The sequence below is a fragment of the Andrographis paniculata genome, unplaced genomic scaffold (assembly GCF_009805555.1).
Source record: "Andrographis paniculata isolate CXL003 unplaced genomic scaffold, ASM980555v1 Contig52END, whole genome shotgun sequence".
NCBI lineage: Eukaryota > Viridiplantae > Streptophyta > Magnoliopsida > Lamiales > Acanthaceae > Andrographis > Andrographis paniculata.
This window is the reverse complement of record NW_026137587.1, coordinates 6,840,454-6,854,452: the sequence shown is the minus strand read 5'-3', so window position 1 is coordinate 6,854,452 and position 13,999 is coordinate 6,840,454. Positions and strand designations below refer to the sequence as shown.

The window sequence follows — 13,999 nt, the reverse complement described above, 5'->3', positions numbered from 1 at the left end:
ATTTAGAAAGATTAAAAAAAAAAATAATGTGTAAAATACTGAGTATTAAGAATTTGCTTGATATGGATTTATTTTTAAAAATATATTATATTAAATAACTGCTTTTATTTTTAAGGATTAAGGTATTGTTTAATTTGGATTTGAAATTTAATTTTTTTTGTTTAAATAATATTTTAATTTTATATTTTGAGAGAAAATAATATTCCTTCGGGTTAAAGATGATCCTTTATAGTTAGGGATATATATTTTAGATAATATAATTTAATAAGTTATTTATAATAGTTATAATATTATTTTTTATATAAGTGGTATTATTATTATTTTTAAAATAAAATTGATACATATGATAAAAAGAAGTTTAAATAGGTATTTAAATATTTTAAATACTATATTTCAATAATATAGATATAATACGAGTATTATTTTATAGATAATAAAATTTTATATAATACAAATAAATAAAAATTATATATATAAGTAAAAATAAAGGAATGTTGAATGAGTCTCATTTTTTAAATTTAATTAAATTGATTTATATTTGTTAATATTGTTAAATTTACCAAAAATAGATCATATTATCTGGGATAGATAAAAATAAAAATAGATCATAAAAAGTATCTGAAAAACAAATACTCCCTCCGTCCCTAGTCTTGTTTACCATTTTTGTCAGTTTCAAAACAATAGTCTTATTTTCATAAATAACCATCTAACCATAAAACTATCCATACATTTTCATTTTTATTACACAATTGTCACTACTTTTTACACTAATACACTCGTAGGGGCAAAAAAGTCTTTTATCTATACTTTTTACCAACTTCCAATATAATATCAATATTCCTTAGTCTGTTTGGTTCAAACGAGGGGAGAGGAGTGGAGGGATTCTAATAGAAGGCAGGAGAAAGAATATTAAAATTGTAACAGTGTGTTTGGTTCATATGGAAGGGAAATGAGGCGATGCAAGGGAAAATAATATTTTTATGTTTGGTTAAGCAGGTGAAATAATGAAAAATATAATAATTTTACTGTTTTACCCATGTGCTATATAAATAAATAAAAATAAAAGTATTTAATAAAATTCAATTAATTTATTTATAAAATGTGATACAAAATTTATTTGTCTAATATAATAAAAACAATAATTACATTAGTACGTCTTGGAAGAATCAAATACTTTATACATTAGTTATTTATTAAATTTACCAGTAAAGATAAACAATAGTGTTACGTATAAGTAATAACATTATAACAAAAATTATATAAACTAAGTATATTATAAAAATATTTTATATTTTATAATTTATAATTTTTTAATATTAATTAAACTATTTAATTATTTTAGCTTAATCTATAATTATTTTTACTATATAATAATTATTTTTACCAATACACTTCTTAATTACTTATTAATTATATTTAATCTAAATTCTCGTATCTACAATAATATGCTCATATTAAATGGGAAAAAAAGTAAAAGATTAATATTATAAATATAATTATATGCTAATTTGTAATTTATTAAAAAATTATTATAATTTAATTTAATTAAAGAAATTAATTAAAACTATTTCAAAATATATAATATAATTTCAATATATATTAATATTTATTTGATATAATTAAAAATAAAATAAATATATACTATTAAAATTTTAAAAAATGTTATAAAATTTCTAATAAAATATGTAAATGGTATAATAGATAATTAGATAAAAGAAAATTTTGATAAAATCCCCCTCCTCCAAATTTCCCAGGAGAAAAAAATTTAGAAGAAATTGACTTTCCTCCCCTCTCTTCTAAAAAAGTTTGAACCAAACACAAATTTTTTTATAATTCTCTCCCGTTCCCTCCCGTTCCCTCCTAAACCCTCAAACCAAACAAACCGTAAATCTCGTACCCAACGCAATTAAAACTATATTTATGAGACGAATGGAGTATTAATTAAGGGCATTATTCTACATCTTGAAGCAAAACTCAAATATAAGTTAGCAAATGAGAATTTATTAGTTTAGCTTTGTCAAATAATAACTCTACGATTTAAAACGCAATTCAACGACCGCGGACAAAAAATTAACACACGCGAAAAAGTGTCAGTAAAATAACCGTCCCGTTTTATTAAAAATGTATATAAATTTTATTGACAAAACCAAGAGTTTTAATCTTAAGCACATGTAACAAAAATCAAGTGATATATGGCAATCTATTCGAAGGGGAAATGAGAGATATTTTAACACAGCCAATTATTTCTAACCAACAATGTAACATTCTTCATATTAATTAAATGAATGTATTGCAATTCAATAAATTTTCAATAATATATGTGACTTAGCATGACTTTTATTGCCTATGTTGCTTATAGCCTTTTACGATTCTACAAGAATTTATCCGATGCACACTCGATAAGTAACAATTGCAAGTCCGACGTTATTAAATATTAATTTGGTAATATGTATGTGATTTAAAACATTTTATTATTGTGTCATTTAATATAATATTAATTTAAAATAACATTACCATGTGAACCACGATTTTTTATGATAATAGGAAAAAAGAATTACAATATATATATATACACACAGAGAGAGACGTAAAATGAATAAACTTTTCATTGAATGCAAACAGCATATGCACGTGTCGAGACATAAAATTACTGTAACGCCCAATTTATTGCTTATTAAATTAGGCCTGCAGCGGCGTCAAAGAAGAGGGATTTTCATTTATATAATTAATTAACACTTTATAATGTAACGGTTGCAGTTTTTAGGTGTTACTAATAATTGCATCTTTAATATAAAAAATAATATTTTATCCTCACTCCGTCCAACTAGAAAGTATACATGTTTTTATTTTGGTCGTTCAATTACAAAGTAAATATTTTATTAAATATTTTACTTTTTTTTCACAAATACTCCTATTTTACGTCACATCATTACTTTTACATCAAAAGTAAGGGCAAAAATATCATTACACTACTTTTAACTAGCCACTATAATTAAAATACTATTATTTCTTAAACACCGCGTCAAAAGTAATTGTATACCTTTTTTTGTGGACGGAGGGAGTATTAAATAATATATATTATTAATATATATTTGTTTATATTTTTTTAATAATATTTATAAAAATTGTTTATTAAAAAATACTTAAGGGTGTGTTTGTTTGGTGGTTTGGATTTTGAGTTGGGATTTGAATAGTAAAAATTTTGAATTTGAATAGTTGTATGATGTGATATAAATAGGTGTTGACGTGATGTTTTGAATGTAAAATTGATTTTTAGTATAATATAAAAAATAAAAAATAGGTATTTGATTTAATATTTTTTGAAAAAAAAATGAGATAAAATAATGGAAATCTAATCCAATCTCCCAAACAAACACACCTTAGGGAACATATTGACATTTCAATAACAATGGTTACACAAAAACAAGGTATAAAAATTGATCATGTTTTTTTAAATCATGACTTTCATCTAATTTATTATACATTATTCGTATAATATGATTTATTTTATTGCTATAATTTGTTAATTATTAAGTTCAGTTTGGCCGAAGGCCACTCAAATAGTAAAATTGCAAATTTTTACATCATTAAAAAATATACATATATTTTGATAAATTTGATAATCATATACTATATGACAGAAATATTCAATTATTTTTTTTTTTGTTTTTTTTTATGTTATTAATCAGTAATAATATTTTTTTTAAAAAAAATAAAATTAAATCAAACTTCATGAATTTTTTTTTAGAATGTGATTATCCGTATTTGAAAAGTAATATTTCAATTGTCATATGTAAAAGTATGTCTTTAATGTTATGTATTGGGTTAATAATAAATCAATTTAATTAAATTATATGTATTCATTCAAAAAAAATTTATTTCTATTTATTTTTAATAAATAAATACTTTTATTTACATTAAAATTTTTTATTTTTTTATAAAATTAATTTAAATTAATTATAAATAAATATATAATTTTATTTATATTATATAAAATTTTATTATCTACGAAATAATATTTATATTATTATAATATACTTTATTGAAATATAATGATAAAATTATTTAACATATATTCTAATTTTTTTTTATCATATATATTAATTTATATTTTTAAAATACCAACAATTTAGACCAATTTATAATTTAGTGTTTTTTTTTTAATTTGTATTTTCTATTAGTATTTTTTTATTATTATCTTGATTTTAAAATATTTTGTGACTATAATATTCTCCTTTTTAGTGTGAAACATGTTTTTGAAGAAATTATTTTTGATATTTATATTCATATTAACACTCGTTTGACATCTTCAACGACAAATAAATATTTGGGCCCACTAAGTATTGTTGTAACACAAATTTAATAAAAATAAAATAAAATAAAATCATTCCTGTAATTTTACAACTGTTTTTTATTCATCGCCACTTAGTATCAGAACAAGAACAACTGTTATATGAAATGTACGTTTAATTTTTAAAATTAACAAATAATCTGCCATCAATTTGTTTAATGATTGATTATTATTATTAAGGTCAAGCCCTGAAAATGCATTCGGGTTCTTCTTCCTTCCTTAATACGTATATGCTTTTGTTGTAATCCCCAAATTTGATTGCCGTTAGCAGTTGTTGCTCTGGCGCCGGAGCTCCGCACCGACATTGCCATTCGAATTCGAGGCTTTGACTTGGGCTGATGCGTGCGAAAGTATAAGAAGAGGATTTGTGGTGTTTAATGACGGAACTAGTTGTTGTTTTGGGATTGGGGAATTGAAGGAGTTCCTCCGAGATTGATTCATTCGTGCCGTGAGAAGAAAGCGAAGATTCCCGAACCCCCTGGTGGTGTATGCAGAATCGGTTGTATTCTCTGTCAGGGGAAGTTTTTATGAGAATTAGGGGGGCGGGGGCGGAGAGATGTCGTCGGGAGGTGAGTACAACGATCGCGTGGTTTTATTGCGCTCCAATTCGTCGGGTTCCGACGGGGATCTGGAGCGAGGAAGCGGGCAAACCCCAGGCAGGAGCAGTAACACCAACGGCAAGGGTGCTTTTGCGTCGGATCTATTGAAACGTTTAGATCGAGGGTTATCGGCGTCGGGTCGACGATTGAGCATCAAGCTCCGGCCGGAAAGGGATCATTTTCGCCTTCCTTCTACGCCTTCCCCCTCTTCGTCTTATCCTTCATCCTCAGATCGTGGTGGTCCTGCCAATGCCGTTGCCGAAGATGATTACCTCGGAGATAGTGCACCACCGGAGTGGGCGTTGCTACTAATTGGATGCCTCCTCGGCGTTGCAACGGGCCTCTGTGTTGCAGCTTTTAACCGTGGGGTTAGTGCGATGATCTACATTATTTATTTATTTCTATTGTTTGCTTCTTTAATGTCGATTCCAGTGGCTGCAAGCTTGCAATATTTTTTCTTGATTCAGTTGGGTGGTATTTACGTGTTGGTTATGATATTGCAAAGTAGATAGGAGCTTCTTGGTAAGATGAAAGCAATAAGTTAGACAACCTGTTTTTCCTTCAATGGAGCAATAAGGAGGTAGGAATGCTGTCACTTGCAGTTTTAGACGTCAGTATGTAGTATTTAACCTTGCTATTAATGCTGTAGCTGTGCGCTCGCAGTTAGGGTTTTAGGATGGATTTTGTAACGAGGAATATAATAAAAATTTTGGGGTTTGTGTGACTGTTTGAATGTGAGTTTGAGGCTTAATAAATTATTACTAACCTAGTGGCTTTTTAATTGCTGATTAATGTGCAAACACACGATTTGTTCTATGGAATTCAGATGCATATGGTACCATACGTTTAATGTGATCATTATTACAAAAGCTGTGATAGAGCGGCACTGATATCCAATTTTGTGAAATTTCCAGATTTACAAAGTGCATTCTAGATTTGGATTTCCCAGCTTTCCTTCAACAATTGAAATTAAAGGTTAAGTTGTATTCGACTAATTTTAGTGCTACTAAGTAAAGCTATTGTGTGTAGCTTATCCTATTTACATGAGGTGGAGAAAGCTGAGAGTGAAAGTTGAACTGCCTTAACAAATATGTTTAGTTTGGAGAACTTACGTGATTTTCAGTTCTCTATCATATTGGATTGGGGATCTATCTTGTGTGGTTAAGAAGGGGTAATTGTTGCCTCTCATGTAGGTGCATGTGATTCATGAATGGGCATGGGCTGGTACCCCAAATGAAGGCGCTGCTTGGCTTCGGTTGCAAAGACTTGCTGATACATGGCACCGGATACTTTTGATACCAGTTCTAGGTGGAGTTGTTGTGGGTGTTTTGCATGGTATTCTTGAAATACTGGATCAGATAAGGTCACCCACTTCTTCTCAAGGACAAGGCTTGGACGGTCTTGCTGCAATCTTCCCTGTAATGAAGGCTGTCCAGGCAGCTGTAACTTTAGGTACCGGTTGTTCTTTGGGTCCTGAAGGGCCTAGTGTTGACATTGGAAGATCATGTGCCAATGGATTCGCAGTGATGATGGAGAACAACAGGGAAAGGAGAATCGCTCTTGTTGCTGCTGGTGCAGCTGCTGGGATTGCTTCAGGTATATTTCCTTACTCGGCTTTGTCCACATGAAGGACTACTGGCAGACATTACTTCATCTTTGCTATTTACTCTTACTTAGTGTGTTGTCTGCTATATGGTAATGTATTAACTTCTTGCTCTTCAATTATTAGTTACTTTATATTTTCTATAGAAATCACACTCTGCTTTCATATACACCACAGGTTTCAATGCAGCTGTTGCTGGATGTTTCTTTGCTATCGAAACAGTTTTGAGGCCGCTTAGTGCTGAAAACTCTCCTCCCTTTACTACAGCGATGATAATATTGGCTTCAGTAATCTCATCTACCGTATCAAATGCTGTACTGGGGGAGAAACAGGCTTTCACAGTGCCCACGTATGATTTGAAATCTGCTGCTGGTATTTGATCTGATTCTAGTTAATGTAAAATGAAATCATTTTTTGCTGAGTTGTCTAGTTATTTTGTTTCTTTACTGCTGCGTTACTCTCTGATATTTAGTGTTATGGGTTTATACATTTACGGCTTTTTGTCTTTATAGCAACTTCTTTATGCTGTAGTATAGTAGTAGGCATAGTGGAAGCATATATATACAGGATAGCCACGATGCAGTAATTGTTTCTGCCTTAATATTGAATGATATCCGAGAACATATTGACATACATGATGAGTCCTGTAGAATGATATTTGTGCTTCCTAGTTTCCTGGGGTGACTTTCACGGTGAAGATGATGTATGTAGGAGGAGCATCACTTAGCATTTGTAATTTTAAACTACAGTTTACCTATTAGCTTTATTTATCTATTACTATTAATCAGAATATGTCCGTTGCGCCCAATACAAATTCTGGCACACTTAAATCTACAGCATGACGAGCTTGTTCTTGTGTTATAGATTTCACTAATCAACTGTGGCTCTGTGATGGGATAGGTGTGGTCGATATCTAAACAAACTTTGTAACACATTATTATAGCGCCCTGTGTATTGCAGCTAGCCATTGTATTCATTGGATGTTTATCTGACAATTGAATTCTCTATATCTTTATTCAGAGCTACCTTTGTACCTTATACTTGGGATGCTATGTGGAGTAGTAAGTGTGGCTTTCGGTCGCTTGTTGGATTGGTTCACTAAGGCATTTCAGATCATCAAAGAAAAATTCGGGATTCCTGATGTAGTCTGCCCTGCTTTGGGGGGTTTAGGAGCCGGTGTAATTGCGCTCAAGTATCCTGGAATATTATATTGGGGCTTTACGAATGTTGATGAAATTCTACACACTGGAAAGACTGCCTCAGCTCCAGGAATATGGCTTCTAGCTCAGCTATCTGCAGCTAAAGTTGTTGCCACTACTCTATGTAAGGGGTCTGGCCTTGTTGGGGGCTTATACGCCCCAAGTCTGATGATTGGAGCTGCTGTGGGTGCAGTATTTGGGGGCTGTGCAGGAGAGTTGATAAACTCAGCTATTCCAGGAAATGTTGCTGTCGCCGAGCCACAGGCCTATGCATTGGTAATATCTTTTGCGCTTTAACTCTTGTCATTGACTTTCGGTGTTGGCCTTTTTCCTACACCATTTCTTATGTTGAGCCACCCTTTCTCCTGTTTCTTTGTGCTGTTGTAGGTTGGGATGGCTGCAACTTTAGCGTCCAATTGCTCAGTACCCTTAACCTCGGTTCTTCTTCTCTTTGAGCTGACTAAAGATTACAGAATCTTGCTACCCACCATTGTAAGTGCCTGCATAAGACTCCTTTCTTTGACTAAATAGTTCCAAGTTCAAGAACTGTCAAAAATGTATTAGTTACCAATATGGTCAGTAAACAATAAATAGTATGTAAGATCAAATTGGAATACAGGAGCTTCAAGGAGAGCTATGATATGACTTCTCACACTTTAAATCTTCTGTTAGTTCATTTAAGTTTATAGCAATTTGTGAGATGATTCCCATGATCTATGCTTACTTTGATAGGGTGCAGTTGGATTGGCCATATGGGTGCCCTCTGTGACTACCCAGCCAAAGGAGTCAGGTGCATCAGATGCAAAGGGTACTCCACGGGTTTACAGTCCTGTTTCGCCACATGAAGACAAAAGTGAAGATATAGAACTCTCGATCATTGGGAACTCCAGTAATCTTCATCCGGCAGATTTCACTTTCTTGCTGGAAAATATTAAGGTACAATCTTTGCTATTCCAATAGAAATGCATTTCTGGAGACGGTCATAACCTGCTTACGCCTTTTCTTCTAACAGGTTTCTCAAGCTATGTCTAACAACTATATAACTGTCTCTGAAACACAAACTCTGCGAGAGGCACTAAACCGTATGCGTGATGGCCAACAGAACTGTCTCCTTGTAGTTGACACAGAAGACTTTTTGGAAGGGATATTGACGTATGGGGACATCAGGCGGTTTCTGTCCAAGAGATCCAGCGACGTATCGGGTGGTGGCTCACTAGATGTATGCTTTTATTTCTTTATGCTTGTTTCCGATCTGTGACGCTGCAAGACATGCTTAAGCTACTTTAAATTCCTTTGCAGGTAAATACATGTACGGTTGCCTCCATTTTCACTCGCGGCATAAGCTACCGTGGGCGAGAACGTGGGCTCTTATTTTGTTATCCAGATACCGATCTGGCTATGGCAAAGCAACTAATGGAAGCTAAAGGAATCAAACAATTGCCTGTAGTCAAGCCTGCTGACGACGCCCAAAGAGAACACCGAAAGCGAAAAGTTGCAGCCATTCTTCACTATGATTCCATCTGGAACTATCTCAGGTAAACTACTCAGCTGTCACCATCTTCCTCCATTTAATTTCCTGCAACTCCTAACATTTCGGAAACTGCATTTCTGGCTGTACGCAGAGACGAACTCAGCCATCGGAAGCCAATCAACACTCAGGATGAAAATTCCGGAAAGACGACAAGCAACGGACATCATTAATGAATGCAAAACAATGCTTGTGGTGGAATAACTGAAGTGCTTTTTATACAGAAGGTCAGCTTATTTGTCCCATGGGATTGTAGACATCCTTACAAAAAAAATAAAGAACATTATTATTCTCTTTGTTGCTATGAAGATGTATGCTGTTTGTTCAGGCAATTGATTGTTACTTCTCACTTAAATGTATAATATATACGCACATATACATACATACTACATAATCTATAGCCTAAATGTTTCTATGTTTCTTGTTTGGGGATTTGGATTTTGAGTGAATAGTATTAATAAATTTGAATTGAAAAAAATTATGATGTAATATAAATATGTATTAATGAAATATTTTGAATGTAAAATTAATTTTTAATATAATATAAAAAATAAAAAATAGATGTTATAGATTTGATATTTTTGAAAAAAAAATCCGATATGAATAGTATAAATCCTTAGAGTTGAGGTATAACACTTTCCAGTTGAACATGACTTGAAAGTTACAAAGAAATACTAAAAATAAAAAAATAAAAAAAATTAATGTTGTAAAGGCTTCCTAGCATGTAACAAATTCATAACCAAAAAATTTAACAAAAGCTACAAATTTCTCCCAACAGAAAATCTATATATAAAGTAGCAAAATTGCAAATCTCTTTCACATGGGAGGTTTTAGGCTTCCTTTCTGACTCATAAGCTGCTGATAAATTGCAGAATCGCTGGCTCCCGGCTCCGGTTAGGGCTCTAATTCTGGTAACGCAATCCCCATCCCATCATTCATTTCCTGAGCCTGTGCCTGTGCCTGTGCCTGAGCTTGAGCTTGAGCTTGTATTTGTGCCTGAGCTTGATGATTTCTTTGCATATATGGATTTAGATGCGGCGGTAATTGCGGAAATCTAGCGTGGGGGACACCCAATCCAGGCAACCTCATGTTAACGAGGGCAGAGGCGGGGTGGTTTGCTGTCCTGAGCAGATTATTCTCGAACCGGATGTGGAGTTGCAGAGGGTCGGGTCGGTGAAGGTTAATTGGAATTGGGGGAAGTCGAGGAGGAAGAGCATTTGCATTTGAATTTGCATTTGCATTTGCATGTAAATTTAAGTTTGAATTTGCATTTGAATTTCCGCCCGCCGCTGCATTATTGTTGTTATGGCTGCTGTTCCGTGCTGCAGGCACTTGGTGGTTGTGCTTGCCCTCGTACGTCGTTATCACTGAATTCAAGTCGTGCTTCGCCCTCTCGATGTGCTTCCGGACATTGCATCCCGAGTGCGTGCACTTGTAGTAGCTCCTGCAACGTTCAATTTTCAATATTTTGTCGAAATGTTAAATCGAAATCCAAACCAGTCTCCGGCCCGGCTAACCTCGGATTCGGATTGCCTCTCACAACCTTCTGCCCGTACTTGCGCCATCGATACCCATCGTCGAGAATTTCATTATCGCTCGTCGTCTGGACGACGACGCGGGGCTCTCTTATCGATCGGGTAGCCCCTGTCATTTCAGCCTCGAGTCTCCTAAAGACAAAAACGAAAACGAAGAAGCACGAAAAACATCACACGACACAATTAGTCTTTTTCGACGACACGAGTGAGCGTAATTCAAGCCGGAGTAAGGTAAAATAAACCTTTTCTTCTGCTCCATTTCATCTCCTCCGCCTACGTAAACTAAGAGTGCGCTGCCATGCGCGACGCAGTTATCTTCATCGTCGTTTGAGATACAAGATTGATCCAAACCATCCCCCGACTCGCGGGCGCGGGTTTGACCCTGGAAAGCACCTCCATTGCCATATTCATGCGCCATATCGACATCCGACGATTTGTGCGCTTGCGCTCTAGACGAGCCGGGGGGAGGTTGTCGATTCGGCTTAGGGTGGGTGTGGTTCCCCCTGTAGATAATCTCGGTGATGTGACCCTCGAGAGACCGTTCGACTTTTTTCGTCACCAGACAATCTGCAAATGTGCACTTGTAGTAACTCCGGGGATACTGGCTCCCTTTCACCTGTTTCTGCCCGTACTTTCTCCAGTTATAACCATCGTCGGTGCTTGTATCGTCGCTGCCTCTCCTATCGCCATCTTCCCCGCCTTGTTCATCCTTAGGCGGAGAATTCCTCGGAACAACAGTGGAAGCCATTAATGTAGCTTCAGAAGGAACAGAAATCGCGACACCAGGCATCGGCTGTGGAGGCAATGCAGAAGAATGCACCTGCTCGAATTCGAAAAATTGCATTTTTTTAACTCTACCCTAGCCTATATCGAAATCAATGAAGATAAAGTTACTTACAATGTTCGGGGCATTCAGCTGAGGGATCGATAGGGGTTCTGTAACATCTGCGAATGCATACGATGGGACAACCTCGAAAACTTTATCATTGCCCATTGCTTGATCAACAGCGAAGGATGAGGATGTTATGTCACGATCATCAGACATAAATTTTGAATTTTGACTGCTTTCGCCGGGGATTGATGGAAATTTTCCAGTCGTAGGAGACGGGACAGCCTGTAAATATAACAAAGCCGAACACCAAACCAACTCAACGTGAGACAAGAACATTCGATGCCATGACATTGCGAAAGAGCTGAAATTCATCGATGCAAAATCTCACCAATGAATTCGTGAGGAAAACCGGAGAATCCATCAGGCTGAGTGCGCTAATATCCGAAGGCATTGTCAAAAGAAGAGACTGAACTTCCGGCCTAATGTTATCCGTAATTAACTTTGGAGCATTGAAACCGGCTCTCGCAGCCATCCTCTCCCTAAGGCTTCCTCCCACATTCGAGTCACTTGCTTCGCGACCTTCGATTCTACTTTGATTAGCATTCTCTGCAGCATTTTGAGATTCAGTCTCGGGATAAAGAAGACTCTGTGTGTTTTGATTACTGTTATGCGAACCCGAGCTAGCCATAACATGGTCGTTTCCCGGACTATAGCACCGCATCCATAAGCCATCTTGCTCTTCAAATTCACCCATCTTTCGGAGATCGATACAAGATGCTGAAAATACAATATCCAGTGCGGAAAAGCGACAATAGTCAATAGAGTTACAAGGAAAACGACAACGACCGGCATTTATTGAACTGCATTAATCAAGCATGAATAGATCGAATACCACATCTAGCGGGAAAATTACAATAATAATCCCAAATACGACGCAACCATTGCAGCTATTCAATAAGATGACAGCAGAAACTCTCGATAAGGTGAGTTGATTATGAAATGTCTACTAGAAGGATTCGTTTCTTCTCCATATCTATCAAACGTTAGATTCGAGCAATGACAGTGTCATCAGTAGTGTCATTTATTAGATAAAGAATCGACGTGACTCCAACAAACAATTGAATTAATGCAATAAATCATGATAACAAAGCTATTAATGCCCATAATTCACAGATCCGTCTGTATAATTAAAATAAAATCATTGTTGCCATGATTTGCAAACACTCACAGAGTGAATCATGTCCCAAAATCGACAATAATCAGTGAATGTGAGAGTTGTTTTAATCTTAACGTAGATCACATCAGATACAATCATTTTTAAGCAGTAAGTCAGAACCAAAAGGCTCTCCAAACTTTGAGATCTAATCAATTTGAATCGATCCATAAAAAATAAAATGTATACTCAATAGAAAACACCCCAAAATGTCAAAACCAAACCTGAACGAAAACCAAAATAATTAAATAACATCGAAAGCAGCATTAAAAAAATGTCATCAAATGAACAACGCAATCATAATCATTGGACAGACATGAGCAAAAGAATATTTATAAAATAATGCGTAGCAGACATGACATGTTAAAGCACCTGAAGAACACAAAGATTAAGAAACAAAACACCGCCGACTCCACCACTGCCCACTAATTTTAATTGCTTTTTTTTTTTTTTGTTGTTCTTTCTCAATATCAAATCTTACTATCTTCTCACTGAATGAGAATTTTTGAAAAAGAATAGAAATGCAGTGAACAAAAACCTCCACATTCTTTCTACTCCCTTCTGCTTTCTTCGATCTATGGTCTCTTCCGCCTCTTAAATCAATCTCCTGCAACGGTTTCTCTAAAAAAATGCGAAATTAAAAATTCAAAAAAAAGAAAAAAAAAAAAAGGCCCAATAGTGGCAAAAAAATTGGGGATTGTTTGGAATACATGGGAGTTTTTTAGAACGAAAGATACTGCTGCAGTTTGAGGAAACAATTTTGTACTAAAAAAAAATATAAATAAAAATGATACTCGGGCCGGGCTTCGGGATTCGGGTCTCGTTGACTGACAAATGAAGATACGCCACGTGGACTCGGGAAGTTTGACTGAAAAGTAATGGGTTTTAATAATTAGGAAACCTTGTAATTGCGGGCAAATACGTTAATTTATTAATAAAATAATTACTGTTATTATGAATTGTTTTTATTGTAGATTAATAATACTATATACCATTATTTTGTTAGTGTGATTATTAGTTTAATAATTTATTGTGCAAATTAAATTTTTGCTGGATTCCCTGAAACGTAGTCGGAAAATGTAGCACGTGTATAGCCTATATCGTTTTGTAGCCACTAATTTTGCACTTATTTAGGCCTG

At 34.5% G+C, this 13,999-nt stretch overlaps 2 protein-coding genes across 7 annotated transcripts; one reads left to right on the top strand and one right to left on the bottom strand.

The window, feature by feature from the left end:
* Nucleotides 1-4,465: 4,465 nt before the first annotated feature.
* LOC127254302 (chloride channel protein CLC-f) lies at nucleotides 4,466-10,460 on the top strand. Of its 2 annotated transcripts, XR_007839448.1 has the most exons (11): nucleotides 4,466-5,318; nucleotides 6,144-6,546; nucleotides 6,731-6,925; nucleotides 7,574-8,028; nucleotides 8,140-8,244; nucleotides 8,485-8,688; nucleotides 8,765-8,971; nucleotides 9,052-9,287; nucleotides 9,375-9,507; nucleotides 10,153-10,191; nucleotides 10,313-10,460. XR_007839448.1 is itself a non-coding variant. In XM_051279341.1 (9 exons), exons 1-9 carry the CDS (start codon nucleotides 4,908-4,910, stop codon nucleotides 9,451-9,453), a joined length of 2,295 nt encoding a protein of 764 aa, XP_051135298.1. In that variant the 5' UTR covers nucleotides 4,467-4,907; the 3' UTR covers nucleotides 9,454-9,695. The 2 variants fall into 2 exon arrangements, 1 of the variants encoding a protein (XP_051135298.1); XM_051279341.1 differs by lacking the exons at nucleotides 10,153-10,191; nucleotides 10,313-10,460 and having other exon boundaries at nucleotides 4,467-5,318; nucleotides 9,375-9,695.
* On the bottom strand, nucleotides 9,881-13,575 carry LOC127254303 (probable WRKY transcription factor 2). Of its 5 annotated transcripts, none has more exons than XM_051279344.1 (7): nucleotides 13,399-13,575; nucleotides 12,540-12,680; nucleotides 12,036-12,424; nucleotides 11,714-11,929; nucleotides 11,058-11,635; nucleotides 10,798-10,947; nucleotides 9,881-10,724 (listed from the first exon to the last, which is right to left on the bottom strand). In XM_051279344.1, exons 3-7 carry the CDS (start codon nucleotides 12,399-12,401, stop codon nucleotides 10,175-10,177), a joined length of 1,860 nt encoding a protein of 619 aa, XP_051135301.1. In that variant the 5' UTR covers nucleotides 12,402-12,424; nucleotides 12,540-12,680; nucleotides 13,399-13,575; the 3' UTR covers nucleotides 9,881-10,174. The 5 variants fall into 5 exon arrangements, with proteins under 5 accessions (XP_051135301.1, XP_051135303.1, XP_051135304.1 ...); XM_051279346.1 differs by having other exon boundaries at nucleotides 12,540-12,594; XM_051279347.1 differs by lacking the exon at nucleotides 12,540-12,680 and having other exon boundaries at nucleotides 12,036-12,253; nucleotides 12,323-12,424.
* Nucleotides 13,576-13,999: the final 424 nt, after the last annotated feature.

What these genes read in the sequence shown, in the direction of transcription:
- LOC127254302 (XM_051279341.1), top strand. Translation starts at nt 4,908, where the DNA reads ATGTCGTCGGGAGGTGAGTACAACGATCGCGTGGTTTTATTGCGCTCC. An exon ending in TTGCAGCTTTTAACCGTGGG is followed by an intron (nt 5,319 to 6,143) that starts GTTAGTGCGATG and finishes CCTCTCATGTAG; the next exon opens with GTGCATGTGATTCATGAATG. An exon ending in GAATCTTGCTACCCACCATT is followed by an intron (nt 8,245 to 8,484) that starts GTAAGTGCCTGC and finishes TTACTTTGATAG; the next exon opens with GGTGCAGTTGGATTGGCCAT.
- LOC127254303 (XM_051279344.1), bottom strand. Translation starts at nt 12,401, where the DNA reads ATGGGTGAATTTGAAGAGCAAGATGGCTTATGGATGCGGTGCTATAGT. An exon ending in GAAATGGAGCAGAAGAAAAG is followed by an intron (nt 10,948 to 11,057) that starts GTTTATTTTACC and finishes TTTTGTCTTTAG; the next exon opens with GAGACTCGAGGCTGAAATGA. An exon ending in AGAGGCAATCCGAATCCGAG is followed by an intron (nt 10,725 to 10,797) that starts GTTAGCCGGGCC and finishes TGAACGTTGCAG; the next exon opens with GAGCTACTACAAGTGCACGC.